The sequence below is a fragment of the Balaenoptera physalus genome (genome assembly GCF_965194825.1).
Source record: "Balaenoptera physalus genome assembly, chromosome: 3".
NCBI lineage: Eukaryota > Metazoa > Chordata > Mammalia > Artiodactyla > Balaenopteridae > Balaenoptera > Balaenoptera physalus.
The window spans coordinates 58152929-58168936 of NC_138890.1; the positions used below are offsets into that span (position 1 = coordinate 58152929).

Here is a 16008-nt window from a genome sequence, read left to right on the forward strand (position 1 = left end):
TCCTTTCCATTTTCTATGCAATGGAGCAGAGCTTCCCTGCTGGGAAACTGATTCCAAGCATGCTGGCTCTGTAAAGAGGAAGTGGGATTTCTTTCCAGAGACAGAACCATCTTGTAGCTCTACACAGAGCTGGCAACAGTGGTAGCTTGCTGACCTTGCACACTGAGCTCAGGGCGGCTTCGATCAGAGGGCCAGGAGATGGCAGCAAGCAAAGCCATCTGTAGTCTCCAAGGCCTGGTCAGAGGACCAGATGCCTCGGGCGCAGCCGGGACCGGGCGAGACATCCATCCCCAGGGCTTGCCTGGCCTCCATACCTCCCACAGCCAGAGTTGTGAGACTGATGCTCTGCTGGGTACCGGCCCAGGGCAGGATTTGTGTCAAACATCTCAAGGCACTAGTCAGATACAACAGGCGGCAGGAAAGCTGCACAGCCCAACACCCCGGGGTTCCACCAGCAGTGGCTGTGGTCTGCTTTGCCACCCAGCCCTCCCAAAGAGGCTGAGAACCAGCTGAGATCAGAACAGAGATAAGGAGGGAGCTGTTGCCAGAAATGAGTTGCCCGAGGGCAGCTCTGAGGCAGCAGGTGAAGATGAGCCTTCTCTGGGTTTGGGGCACCTCACCCTCCAGGACCATCCGCCAGTCCCTCTACTGCTCTCGCCAAGACAGAGCTCCCACCCCCAAGCTGTGCAACAGCGCAGCCAGCTCATTATGCTTCCTCAAGGTTTTCAGAGAAAAAAAATGTGCAACGTAATTACAGGCTCTGACCCCAAATGACTTTAACCCTGACAGGACTCACTGTGGGAAAATGTGTGCCCTGTGACCGCCCGTGAGCATGAAGTTTCCCTTCAGGAGCTTCTCCGACCCCCAATGCCACAGAAGGGTCCTGGCTCACAGGCCAAGCTCATGGGACAACTGGATCCCAGGCATGGAGCCACATGCTGAGATATTCTGAAGTCGGGAGAACTCGCACCCTTTGGAACCAGTCCCCCATCATTCCTTGACCTGCCATCACGTCCCCTTCCAGATACCTGAGGCTGGCCGGCACAGCTGTGCACCGTAAGGAAGGGACAAAGGATCTGAGACAGGCTTATGTAGAATCTCCTCAGGCCTATTCGACTTAATGTGTGGTCCAAGGACCCCCTCCATGCAAACCACCTGTGGAGGTCCCTGCAAGGAATGCAGATTTCCAGACCTCACCCCAGAGCCTGTGCACCATAATCTCCTTGGGGGGAATCCAGGAATCTGCAATTAAGGAAATTCTTACACACATTCACATTTAAGAATCACTACCTCATAACAAGGACAATCTAGAAATGACAATAATGACATTCCGATTACAGGGCACTTACCATGGGCCTGCTTACCCTGCTACTCACAATACCTACAAGAATCTCATTTATTCCTCAGAATAATATTGGAAGGTGAATATTTATCACCCTCGCACTTAAACTGCTTTCTCTAGTTTCACCTCCAAAGGGCAAATCCAAAGACCTTCGAGCAAGCCCTCACCCAGACTGCCAGGATGATACACCTCGTACTTAATCAGAACAAATCTCTCCATCCCTATTCTACCCACCTATTCTGCGGAATGCGGATATTCCCCACAATTTCAGCCCCCACTCTCTCCTCTTACTCCGTGCCAGTGGTTCTCTACCTATGCTGCACATTAGCAGTACCTGGAGAACCTTTAAAATTCCCCAGGCCCAGGCTGCAGCCCAGACAAAATTACATCAGAATCTCCGGGGATGAGTCCCAGACTCATCTACCTGGAGGGCATTTCAATGGACAGCTAAGGTAGAGAACCACTGCCTGGACCTCTAATAGCATCTGGTGAAACCCAAACCTACAGCAGTACCCCCATCTCTCTCCAGAGCACCTGACCTGTGCTTCCCACCACCTGGTAGGTGTCTCCACCTGTAAGTCCCACGGAAACAACTCAGCAAGGACACTTAACCCTGTATCCCCCATCACACACCGCGGTTCTTCTCCTGGGGTGCACAGTTCAGCCAGTGCCTCAAGCCCTAAGACAGAAACCCTGGGGACACCCCTGCTCCTCCCTCCTCTGTCCACTGTTGACTATGTTCTCCTCTTCAGCCACACCAGCAGGTTTCCCATGAAAAGTGCCATGGAATCTTGATTTCTCCTCTATAACTTACAGGCGTTTGTTTGAATATTCAAATAACGATTCCATTGAGCAAAACAGATTTTCAGTAAAGTGTAGTCCCTGCCACTTGCTCTGCATACTCCCTGGCACACTGCCACCTACCCTGACACCTGTACCTTAGTCTGAGAAGCACATCTTTGCCCTTCCCTCCTCTCCCCTCCCGGCATGATGGCTACATGATGTCCGTTCTCTCACACACTTCTGCTTCAGGACAGTGCGAAGCAGAGTGGAGCTCAAATCACTGGTAAAATATAGGACTATTTTAGATGACACAATGACAAATATTTTTCAATTTAATGATTATGATTCAATGACTATTTAAAGATATTCTAGAAAAAAATATATTGCTAACCACATCAAACCTATGATTTCAGAATGCTATAAAGTTCCCTTTTGAAATAAACATAATTTTTAATGAGTAGACTTTTTCAAAATAAATACATGTGGTAAAGGTGGGGCAGAAATAACCTAGGTGGTTTTAAAAGACTGATGGTCAGGAACACTGCTTCCTTGGACTTGATGTCTTCACTTGCCTCTCCCCAAGTTCTCTGATCCCTCCCCCAGAGACCCTTTTAAACTGATAGGAATCATTGTACTGTGGACTGTCTGTTCTTCCCTGGCCTCCTGAAGAGCAGGGACTATGCCCGCCCTGTCCCAGAACTCCACTACCAGGAACCTTCCACCCCAACGTGAGCAGTCCCAGGCACTGGAATAGAGACCACAGCCAACACGTGCCTTCCATCAGGGGAAGTGCTAAGCTCTGCCGAAGAGGCAGCCAGAAGAGACAAGTCGGACAAAAGCGCCCAGCTCCCTCGCCACTCCCCAGAGAAGCTTCGCAGGCAGACAAGGTGTGCCTACTGGCCCAAAGTCACGGTCTCCGGTCACCAAAGGTGGGAGACTGCCCTCCTTTACACCTCCCAAACTTCCGAAATAATGCGCACACTGCACAAAGATAAAAACTCAACAGCACCCTCACTAGAACCACAAACAAGCTCTCTGGTGCCCCGCATGCAAGTGATCCCCAGTCCAGCTCTGTCTCATTTTAGGGAATGACTTTGTTGTGACTTCTGATCCCAGAATGAACAGTACCCACAAACTGGGGAGTAGGAAATGGAGAAAATTTTAAGTGTTGTTTTATTACAGACGCCACCCTATAATAAACCAAATAGTGAGTTTCCTTTCTACTCTAAAATGTGATTTATAAAATTCAGTTCACTCAGAGCTTTTCAGAAACACTCCTATGAGATATTCATTGAAATGAAAAATGTACATACCCTCTGGCCCAGCAGTTCCATTTCTAGAATGCATCCTACAGATCTACTCACTCATATGCCCATGACAGGTACCAGGAGGTTCACAGCGGCATTGCTTATAATGGTAAAAGGTTGGAAATCATCTAAATGTCTATTATTTGGGGACTGATTAAATAAACTATGTTATGTCCATACAGTGCAATACAATGCAATGCTAAAAATGAATTTGCTCTATACGTACCAATGCTGAATAATATTCAAAATACATTAAAATCGTGCAAAATGCAAAAATATGCAAAACAGTGCATATGGTATGCTACTGGAGAAATATATAAATCTGTATTTGCTGGCACATGCATAAATTATATCTGAAAAATATTCAAGAATGGGTAAAATGTTGCCTGCAGTAGAACAACTAAGGATTTGGAGACAGGAGAAATTTGAGGATGCTCACATTCCTTCTTGTCCCCTCTAAATAGTGTACTATTTATAGGTATTACTTACTGACATAAACTTTTTTTTTTTTTAATTTTATTTATTTATTTATTTATTTATGGCTGTGTTGGGTCTTTGTTTCTATGCGAGGGCTTTCTCTAGTTGCGGCAAGTGGGGGCCCCTCTTCATCGCGGTGCGCAGGCCTCTCACTATCGCGGCCTCTCTTGTTGCGGAGCACAGGCTCCAGACGCGCAGGCTCAGTAATTGTGGCTCACGGACCCAGTTGCTCCGCGGCATGTGGGATCTTCCCAGACCAGGGCCCGAACCCGTGTCCCCTGTATTGGCAGGCAGACTCTCAACCACTGCGCCACCAGGGAAGCCCTGACATAAACTTTTGAAAAAGAAACATAGGTATAAATTAAAATAAAAATGTTTTTTTTAATTTTATTTCATTTGCTCAACTGATAATCATCTTCTACACCTGACCCACAAGCGTAATAGTGAGATATGCAGTCAGGAATCTGTTACAGTTTGGGTCCTATCTGCTTGACAGTCTCTGTGGCACAGAAACAGCCTCAAGTTCAACTCAATCTGCCTGGAAATCTATCTAAAGTCTCATGGGAGAAGCCAGTTCATATTTTCAAAGTGTTCAAATCAGCCTGGAATAAACTTAAAAGCACATTTGATAGCAAGATCAGATGAGCTTTGAAACCTACCTGTGGTGTTTTTACAAACCATGTAAAATGGGGTTTATCTTGGCTTTTCCTGTGTGGCAACAGCAGGAGTCAAACCTTAGCTACTGGCTTGGCCCAGAGAAGCCAGCCAGTTAACAAGATTTGATCCAGAATTCCCAAGCCCCTCAACCTTTTGTCCATCTGGCAAAGAAAACACACACACACACACACAGACACACACACACACACACAGACACCCCCCCCCCCCAGCCCCAGGAATCTCCTCTTTCTAAATATAGTAAGCACTGCCCAGTCTCCAAGCTCACCCTCTGTAGCATTCTGTGCCTTCCAACAGAGGTGAAATGAGCCAGATATAAACACACCGTGACAGCTTCTGGCCCACACTGCCAAGCTGTTTTCCTTACTATTTCCTCTCTTTCTCCATTCTGGGTTTCTACAAAAATGTGTAAACCCCAGTGACTATAATTTGTAAATATTCCTCTGACCACTAAGGCTGTTTTCCTCACCCTACCAAATGTGATTTCCCTGAAATTTGAGGTCAAAATAGCCTATTATATATGGGTAAAGCCACATCCCATCTCCCATTTTATCTGTAAGAACTTGCAGCTCAGAAAGGATTTCGGACAGGTCCAAGGCTAATTAGGACACAGCCAATTAATTGTAATCTCTCTCTCTCTCTCTCCCCCCGCCCCCACCCCGGTTCCTTTAGAATCCGTCTCAGTGCCTAACAGAAGGGCTTGTGCTGTTAAGGATGCTTCCAATTTAAGCAAAAGGTTAAGCTTCAGAAACGTAATCTAACAACACACTCAAAACAGTGCCAGAAAAATACCAACTGGCTACAGGGATGCAAGGACCTAAACAGTCGATGTCAAAGAGCTTTAAAAAATGGAGGCTGGCAACAACTCCACTTTAAGGAATCTATCCCATGGAACTCCTGGGACCCACACACAAAGGTGGGTGTGCAAATAATCACTGCAGCACCTTCTATGCTGAGGCAATCCAAATATCCCTCAACAGGAGACGGGGTAAATAAGCCATGGTATCTCCACATAGCAGAGCTCTCTGCAGGCATTAAAAAGAATACACTGTGTATGTGTACTGACATGGAAGATCTCTAAAACAGTGTACTGACATGGAAGATCTCTAAAAGAGAGTCTCAACCAGAAAAGCAAAACACAGAATAATTCATATCCTATAACCCCACCTATGAAAAAAACAAATATGCACAGAAAACAGACAAGAAAAAAAGCACACCAGTGGTTAACTCAGCCAAGCGGGTGCTTTACTCTGTATAGTTCCACACTCTGTGATTCTTTTATGAGAACATATTCATGAACTGCGTACATGAATTTTTTTGTCTTTGCACTGTAAGATTAGGTCATCCATTAATACTGTTAATTTTACCCCCAAACCTAATCCTTCCCAAGTCATCTTTATTTCAGAAAATAGCGCCATCATTCACATAATTGCTCCAGCTAAAAACATTTGAATCATTCTTTTTTTTTTTTTAAAGATTTTTTGATGTGGACCATTTTTAAAGTCTTTATTGAATTTGTTACGGTATTGCTTCTGTTTTATGTTTTGGTTTTTTGGCCCTGAGGCATGTGAGATCTTAGCTCCCCAACCAAGGATCGAACCCACACCCCCTGCATTGGAAGGCGAAGTATTAACCACTAGACTGCCAGGGAAGTCCCTAATCATTCTTGACTTTTATTCTCAAAGCCCAAATCCAATCAAATAGCAAATCTGTGGGCTCTACTTCCAAAAACACCCAGAATCTGACCACCATCTCCAGTGCTGCCACCCTAGCCCAAGGTGCCATTGCCTCTTACTTCACCTATTATAACAGCCTTCTAACAGCTCTCCTTGCCTCCATTCTTGCCCCACTAAATTATTCTCCACACAGTGGCCCCCATAATCTCTTAAAAACACAAGCAGGATGATGTCACAACCTCCTCCTGGCTTCCCATCACACTTAGAATGAAACCCAAAGTCCTTTCTGGGACTCAAGACCTCTAGGACCTGGCTCCCGACCTCTCTCCCTGTTCATTTGCCATCACTCTGCTCCAGCTACACTGGCCTCCCTGCTAGTCCTCAGACACCCCATGATCTCTCCCGCCTCACGAATTCTGCACCTGTTACCACCACCTCAAAAGCCCTTACTCTAGGCTAGGGCTTGGAGGACACAGTAAGAGTGGAGCAAAGCTCCATATTTGAAATGAAAGCCTTCCTCTGGTGGCCTAAGATATATAATTTGGAACATACTGGGTTATAATTTTAAAAATTGAAACTAGGGTCAGTCAGAAATTTAATCTAGAAAATCCACTTTGTTAGCTTCATACCGGCATCCCTCCTTTGGCTAACTTTTAAAAATGCAATGGCCTAAACAGGGTAGCAAAGTCACCTTCATGAATTGCTTTCCCCAATAGTTTGGCGGTGATAATGGGCCCTCCCTGACCCATTCTCATGTTGTCAATTCCTGGGGTTTGTGATCATTAGCTTACACTGGCCAGCACTAGGAAGTTCAGCCTGAGGCCTCTGCCCAGAGGGATGCTGGCTGGCCTAGCTGGAGCAGAGATCTGAACCACAGCCGTGTCAGAATCACCTTCCAAGCCCTGGGATGTGAAACTGATCAGTCAAGTGCATCTGAGGTTGAAGCAAATGGAAGCAGAAAGTCCCCAAATGAGGGCAAATGGAGAAAATCTACCGAGGGGAGCGGTGTTCATTTAACCATCAAAAGTTTTATGGGACAAAGTACAAGGATAAAAAAAAAAAAAATCCAAGGTATAAAATAGTGTCCAACAAAAAGATCTGAATAGACATGTCAGCAAAGAAAATGCACCAATGGCCCTTAATCATATGAAAAGATGCTCATCATCGTTAGTCATCGTGGAAATGCAAATTAAAACCAAGAGATATCACTTCACACTCACTAGGATGGCTACAATCAAAAAGACAGACAGTAACAAGTACTGGTGATGATGTGGAGAGATTGAAACCCTCAGACGATCCTGGTGGGAATTTAAAAGGATGCCTCTGCTGCAGAAAACAGTTCAGCAGGTTTTCTAAAAAATTAAACATAAGTTTATCCATACATCCTAGCAATTCTACTCCTAGGTAGGAAATGAAATAAGAAATGAAAACACATGTCCGCACAAAGACATGTATTTCAAGGGTTGAAATTATTCTGCATTATACTGTAATGGCCAACACACGTTATTATACGTTTGTCAAAACTCATAGAATGTACAACACAAAGAGTGAACCCTAATGTAAACAATGGACTTTAGTTATAACACTATATCACTTTTGTAACAAACGTACCACCTGAGAGGAAAGGGTGTGAGGGACTCTATGGGAACTCTCTATACATTCCACTCAATTGTTCTGTAAACCTAAAACGTCTCTAAAAAATAAAGTCTATTAATTATATTTTTTTAAAAAGGAGGGAGGGGAGAACTTAAGCCTCAATCAGTGGGCTGAGCGCAACAGATTAGATGCAATTTATTCAATCCAATTGAGAACAGAATAATTGGATTAAAGTGGAAGGACTTTTTTTAAAGCCAGTGTTATATAAAAACTATAAAATCTTGTTTGGATATAATTTGCCGTTGTTTATATTTGTATGAGAAATACTCCAAATGTCAGTACTGCAAATTACCACCGTTTACAAATAATTAGGAAATGCCTTTTTTTTTTTTCTTTTATTTGAAAGGTGCTAAAGCAAAGGAGCTGAGAAAAAACTTTTTGCTACCTAACTCCATAAGCATTTGTTCCATTAGGATTTTGTGAGTAATATAATTACTCCTAAACAAAGCAGGTTGGCACTGAACAGCCTTTGGGAATTTATACCATTAATGAAGGACTCACCTCACTACTGTAAAAAAGCCTATACCAAGTCCTAAAGAAGTATAAAAGGGTGACATGCTCTAAGCACACAACTCTTGATGTTGATTTTTTTTTTACTCTTGTTTTAATGAGCAAAGAGGATGAACTATTTATCTTAACAAATCAGACTCAAGAACAAGTTTTTGGCCTCCATGTTCAATGCTTTATTACCCAGTTAAAAGAGAATAACTTTCAGTTATAAAATAAGTAAGTCATGGGATGTGATGTACAGCATGGTGACTATAGTTAATAGTACTATAATCGTATATTTGAAAGCTGCTAAGAGAGTAGATCTTAAAAGTTCTCATCACAAGAACAAAAATTCATAATTATGTATGGTGACAGATGTTAACTAGACATACTGTGGCGATCATTTCATATTATATACAAATAGCGAATCATTATGTTGTACACCTAACACTAAAAAATGTTCTGTGTCAATTATATCTCAATTTTTAAATTTTTTAATTAAAAAAGTAAATGAATGCTAGGAAAGTATGCATTTTCTAAAAAATATTAAAAAAGAGAGGGGCTTCCCTGGTGGCACAGTGGTTGAGAGTCTGCCTGCTAATTCAGGGGACACGGGTTCGAGCCCTGGTCTGGGAAGATCCCACATGCCGCGGAGCAGCTAGGCCCGTGAGCCACAACTACTGAGCCTGCGCGTCTGGAGCCTGTGCTCCGCAACAGGAGAGGCCGCGATAGTGAGAGGCCCGCGCACCGCGATGAGGAGTGGCCCCCACTTGCCGCAACTAGAGAAAGCCCTCGCGCAGAAATGAAGACCCAACACAGCCATAAATTAATTAATTAATTAATTTAAAAAAAAAGACATCACATGATACCACACGCCATGCCCATCACAGTGTCCCTATGTAAATACAAGGTTTGCCATGCTCTCTCCATCTGTTTAAAAAAAGAGAGAGACTCATTGGTAATCAGTGCTACCCTCAAAGAGCAACTCTACTGCTTCAAAAAGCCAAGAGATAATCAGACACCCTCATTTGTCTCACTAGCCTACAGTGGCTCTTTAATCATATGATGAAGAGAGAAACACAAAACTTCAGAGCCCAATACAGAATCTTAGCTATTCTTTGCTACTCAGGACTCAGAGTGTGAAAAACAACGGGGACAATATTCTCACTTAATCTAGCACCTGCTGCATGTTTCTTCTTTCTAGTGTCTAGATCTCCAAACAATTTGCATCTTCACTGCCAGCGTGTCTACTGAAGCACTGAAGGGTCATGTTCAAGAGAAGGCCCTGCAGTCCGTGGTCAGCTTCAAAACTTGGTTGCACAACTTCCTAGCTGTGTGACCTTAGACAAGTTACCCAAACTGTAACGTGCACACAAATAAGAGTATTCATCCCACCGGACAGTGGTATAAAGACTCACGAGACAATGTGTGCACTTAGCATAGGGCCGGGCCCTTGGTGAGTGTTCAATAAACAAGAGCTGCTGGCAAGGTTTCACGTTTTCTGTTTGCTTGTTTGTTTGTTGAGGAAACTGACAGTGCCCCCAAGGTCTTACAGCGTATATGTGGTAGAGCTTGGACTAAACATCAGGTCTGCCTGATAACAGAGGCCTGGCTCCTTGCATTGCGCTATGCTCCCCAGATCTGGGTCTCCTCAGGCTGCATATTATGGGCTCCAAGTTAACTCCTCCGAGTCCACTTCTTAAATGAACTCAATACTGATGTGTTCCCTATCTACATAAAAGGGCTGGAGCCATATATAAATGCATTCTTGGAAGGCATCTTGTGGAAGGACTGCTATAAAGAGAATGTTATGTCAATGCCCACTAGAATTACTAATGTCCAGAATACAGACCACTCTGAAATGTGGCATTATCCGTGGAGATGAGTGGCTATCAACCCAGGACCAGAGAAGATTTCTGAAACATTTAAGACAGACATGCTTTTTCTGGAACAATTCTGTCAGACTGGGCATTTAGATTATGGCAATTAATGACAGCTTGCACTATATAAGAATGTAGATATAATTTTTACTTTTTTTTTTTTTTCTGTATTGTGAGTTTAGGGTCCCTATTGAGCCTCATGAATGCCCTCTAGCAGATATTATTAAAACTATTTAGATCTCATTCTTTTTTTCCTTAAGTAATGCACTACCTAAATGTTCTTTCTTCATGCCTTAGCAAAAAATCTTATAAGTGTGATCTCACTTAAGTACATCAGACTTTTTATCTGTCTCTCCACTTAGGGTTCAAGTTCCAAAATATAGAATTTTGCTTTGTATATTATAGTTATGACTACAGATTTATGCAACTCTATTTCTGTTAAAAGATAAATGTCCGTTGAATTTAAGATTTGATTATTGACAGACAAATAGCAGTTAAAATTTATTGTTGTGGTTTTTGCTGGCATTCTTATAAAACTACTTATTTCTGTTAAAATTCTCCATGGTTGCCTTGGAGATGTGATGCAGGTCAGAATTACTAATCTCCGAGAATACAATGAAAAAGGCATGTCATCCCCAAAAAGTCTCATGAAAACTATGGTCTCATAGTTTTTTTGTAAAAAAAAAAGAAAAAAGTGTCTCCCGGCAGGCTACCAACCCCAGAGTAAGGCTTTTTTCAGTATCACACACCCTGCCCCAACTTGACTGAAAAGCTCACTGACAGAAGGGGTTGGATCCTTGGTCTTGTTTTGGTAGTCTCCTCTGCATCCTTCAAAGCACCATGAACGAGAATGAATCCATCCCCTCCCCCTCGTGAGACACCTGGGTTTTCCCTAGGACATGGTTCAGTCTTTGGGACTCCACCTCTACTTAAACCCCACTGAAGGAGAGCAGCTTATGGGTTCAAAGTTTCCCACCTGAAATTCCAATCAAGAAAACTGTGCAAGATGCTCACCACCACCTAAGAGAAAACTACTAAAATTACACTTCTGATATCCAGAATAGGCAAATCCATAGAGACAGAAAATACATTAGTGGTCGACTAGGGCTGGAGGGCGGGAGGATGGGGAGGGAGGAGTTGGGAGCAAATGGTGGGGAATGACTGCTTATGGGAACGGGATTTCTTTTGGGGGCGATGAAAATGTTCTAAGACTGACTGTGGTGATAGCTGTATAGCTCTGCGAATGTACTAAAAACCGTTGAACTGGATACTTTAAATGAGTGAACAGTATACTAAGGCAAATTATATCTCAATAAAGATATTCTAAAATGTGCATTCCTGCCCCACTCCTCCCACCTAAGACTATCAAAATAAGAGAACTCACTCTATCTCAGAAAGAAGTCAAACTTAAAGGGGTATATCCCCAGCAGCAAGTCCATAAACCAACTCTGAAGGTGGGAAGAAACACAGTTCCTGAAAACCCACATCACCTCTCAAAACCAACAGCCTAATTCACTTTCAGTTCTGGGAAACCACATTTGGTCTGCCATCAAGTCCATGAGACAGCCAGGCATGAAGTCCAGTGCATTCTGCAAGCTTTTCCTGAAAGGCAAAGGGAGGCAGCCAGCTCAGCCACTGGATGGGTGGGGGGATAGAGGGGTTAATCTAGCAAGAAGATGGAAAATTTAAGCTACCAGAGTGTTATTAGGAACAACAGATGTTGAGAGACTTTTTTTTTTTCTCTTTAACTTGTGGGGCTTTTTTTTGTCATAACCATGACTTAATACAAATAGGATTACCAGGCTTCTTCCCACCAGTGGTTAATACATACACAACTGTCTAAGTTACCAACAACTGGCATGAAGAAGGCATGGGCCTTACTCCTTGCATCCAAATCAAAAAATGTTCTTTTAGATGGACAATTCTGCTCTTAGTGACTCTTGCTCCGAGTCTTGACAGCCCTGAATGCTGGAAGATAATAACAGCTACCATTAATTGAGCAATGCTATGCACCAGGCTTCAAGCTAAGTGCTTTCTTTACATACACTGTTTCATTTTGTGCTCACAGCAACCCTAGGAGGTCAGAGTGGCTACTCCCATTCTACACAGGAGGAGCTCAGGCTTAGTGACTCACCCAGAGTCAATCAGTAAGTGATGGTGTCAAGAATGGAACACAGAAAATCCTAAAACTCTTAATTCTACAAGTCTGAACTTCATCACTGGCCTCTATCATCTTTACAGAAAGAAAAAAGTACTAAAACACACAGAATCCTCTTGACTGAGACACAGATTAATCAAGGAAAGAGTGCCCACAGAAAAGGCCTGGACAAATCTGCACAGAAAAAAGTGACTCGGAGTCACCACATTAAACAAGAACTTTCTCCAAAAGCAGGATTTTTTGAAATGTAGATCCCAAATTATTTTATTGCTTATCTTCCATGTGTCCAGCCCAGAGGTTTGAACTCCAGGGAAAGACTTCAAGGAGTTCATTTGTTTATCAGATTATCAAGGGGAATCAAGAGACAACAGACCTACACAACAGTTTTGCTTCAGAGTTAAGTGCACAGGCTCTGGAATCAGACAGCTTAGTTGCTGTGATGCCTTGGGCAGGTTACTAATCTCTCTGAGCGTCAGTTTCCTCATTCATAAAGTGGAAGTAGCAAGAATAATGATCTAGCTGAACTTCAGCAATCCCAGTTTTATTGTCTCAGATTAACACACAACGGAAACCTTAACCCAAAGATCTGTGAAAATTAATTACAAAATAAAACCATAAAATGTTAGAGCTGGAAAAGCCTATAAAACATCTAAACCAGTGTTACTTACACAATTATGTATTTATTTTTACGTATGTATTTTTTAAAACACTGGCTTTACATTTACAGTAGTGATAAAGATGATCCAAAGAAAATGAATACACAAATACTAATATAGTGGTATACGATGCAAGAAGCACCTAATGACAACACAATGCCCGAAGTCTGGTAAATAGTAATCACCTCCACCCTTTTTAAGAGGTCACATGACCTGTTCAAGCAGTAGTAAGAATAGAAGAGTACAGTTAGTAGTAGAGCTGGATATTAAGAGATTAGAACACCTAGTTCTCCCCCAAGTTACAGAGCTGGTCCATTCCACTAGACAATTTGAATAACTCTTTAATTTTATCACTGCACTGTTTCCTCCTACCCAAAGAATTCTTACATGCCCTCCCCACTCCTCCAAAAAATAGTAGCAGGCAAATAAACTGCCAGTCACACAAATGCATCCTCCTCAAACTCAAGGCTGAGATACAAAATGCAAGTCCAAATTCCAACAGGCTTGGTCCAGGGGGTCCATTCTGGGCAAGAGGGATGGGGCAGAATTAAGAGCTCAGCATCAGCAGGAACTCCATCTCTGGCTCAGACCATGTGGAGGCTCAGAAATCGCCCTGCCGTTAGAGCAGTGTGGCTCTGGGCTAGTGATTTCTCCAAGACTGTTTTCTCATTTGTAAAATGAGTAACAGTACATGAGATAATTTGTGGGTGAAGCAGTGCCTGGCATGGAGTAAGTCTTTACATCCACAGGGGCAGCAGAACTGTCACTACTACTTCAGTGCCTGGGGCAATATCTAACACACAGCAAGCACTCCAAATGTTTGCTGAATAAAGCAGAGGCCCAATTAAAGCCAGCCTGAGAGCCACTCAGGGTGACTCATGGGCCCAACCTATAAGTGGGCCCCTAAGTTACTCCAAACCAGGGTCACGTATTCCAGAACCAACGATGGTCCTGGTCATTGACAAAAGAAGAGTCTGTTCATATGCTTCAGGTCACAGCCTCCAGCAGAGACCCTGCCTCTGAGGAGCCTTATCACATCAAAGTTACATGTTTATTTCACCCCAAAACACTGGCACTTGCTGCCCTGGGGCTCCACTGTCTCCCTCTTCATTTTTAGAAGCAACAGGCTCACAAAATGACACCTCAGGCACTTGACTTTACATCTCCTTTATAGAGGCTTGGGGACAATTCTCCCAGCTAGGGCCCCACTCTGCCAATGCAAGCTTTATTAGCTGAAAGATACCACCTATTAAGAAATCCATCACAGAGGAAGGAAAAGTCAAAGACAATTCCACTGTCTGCCTTTTTTCCTGATTCTCAAAACTAAAAGATGGACCAAACTATTTTTAAATGGGCAGACTGAAAAGGCACCCATAAAAAGATCTCAACAATCCAAGGCGCTCTTCCCTAGAGCACTCCTGTTTGGCCAGGAGACATTCCCTTGCTCTGCAGAAGACAAGGCAAATCATACACAGAATGCAAAACTCATTTCTCCCCTGCCAAAGGGAAATTTGCAAAAATTGTTTTACAAAAGGTTTGAGGATCTATGAGTTTAAACTTCTCCTTTCTGAGTGAGGACCGAGGACATTCCTTCTCAGACTTCTGAGTTTTCAAGGATATTGGAAGAGGTAAAAAGGGAAGCGAGGGAGCGGGAGAGGGAGAGGATATGTTCGTTCTATTTTTAAACCCTCGCCCACAGTTTAGAGTAAAGGAACACTCTGATTCTGTACTCCCACCCCTACCACCTTCTGCTAAACACAAGAATCAGAACCTGCACACGTACATGGCCCTGATTCTAGATCTGGGGGGTACAGGATGCCAATACTCCAGAGAATCGCGAGCTGACCGACCATCCCACCCAGCCCTTCTCTGGGCAGCGGCTGTGCCTTTCGGAGAGCCCGGCGGCCCTGAGCAGGCTGGCACTGCGCCCAGGGAGCGAAGCAGGCACAACCCGCCTTTTTCCGAGGGGAGGCAGCGCCCCCTTGGCGGGGCCCGCTCCATTCCCAAGGCTGGGCACCCAGGGGTGAGCAACTCTTCCCCAAGGGAGCGGGAGTCGTGGACGCGAAGGGGTTTCCCAACAGGCTGCGGCGCACCAGGCACTCCAGTCCCACTCCCAGGACACCTGTGTGCCGCGCACACCCGCCCGCGGCGCCCCGGAGCGCCACTCGCGCTCGCTCTCCTCCCAGCTACCCCGGAACGCAAACGGCCGGACGACGGATCTTTTCCCTCACCGTCTTCTTGCTAGTTCGCCCATTTTACGTATCCTTCCCGCCCCACTACAAGCATCTACACCCGTCCCTCAGCGCCCGGGGGCAGAAAACCAGGCGGACACGCGACCCCCAGGGCTGAGCGCCTCCCGACGGCCCCTCCCGCCCCGGAACTCCGTCCCCGCCAGGCTCGGGGGCACTCACTCTTGAGCGCGCTGACGAGTGACTTCCCGTCCTTGATGAGCTCCTTGATGAATTTGTTGGTCTTGTCCAGCTCCGCTTCGTGTGACTTGAGCGTCTCTCGGAAGTGCGGGCTGTCGAGGCAGCAGTCGCTGAATTCGAGCGCGGGCAGCCCCATGGTGTCTGCGGCGCCCAGCCGGGGGGCGCGCCTCCCCCGGGGCCCCGGCGGCCCGCAGCCCCGAGCACGCACGCGGCGGGACCCCGGCCGGCACCCGCGACGGCCGCCGGCTCCACAGGTGTGGCGCTGGCTAGCCCTGCGCGCGGTGTCCGCGGGCGCGCACGACTTCCGAACCGAGCCGGGACCCGAACGAAGGGCGGCTGCTCCAGCGGCGTGCAACCGAGCGACCGGGGAGCAGGAAGCGCAGCGGCGGACCCGCAGCGGCGCCGGGAAGGGAACGAGCAGTCGAGCGAGTGCAGCCGCCTCCTCCCCGCCTCCTTCGCCTGTTCGCTCTCCAGCAGCCT

The 16008-nt window shown here is 45.1% G+C and overlaps 1 protein-coding gene across 5 annotated transcripts in view; it reads right to left on the bottom strand.

Annotated features, from left to right (window-relative positions):
* ARHGAP26 (Rho GTPase activating protein 26) overlaps nt 1–16005 on the bottom strand; it is a 470301-nt gene extending 454296 nt beyond the window's left edge. For 2 of the 5 annotated variants that reach the window (XM_082454135.1, XM_082454138.1), the window contains exon 1: nt 15511–16003. In XM_082454135.1, coding sequence (XP_082310261.1) covers nt 15511–15664 — 154 coding nt within the window. In that variant the 5' untranslated portion in view covers nt 15665–16003. Of the gene's footprint in view, nt 1–15510 lie in introns of all 5 variants that reach the window. The other 3 variants (XM_082454134.1, XM_082454137.1, XM_082454136.1) reach the window with 3 other exon arrangements.
* Between the last annotated feature and the right edge of the window lie 3 nt (nt 16006–16008).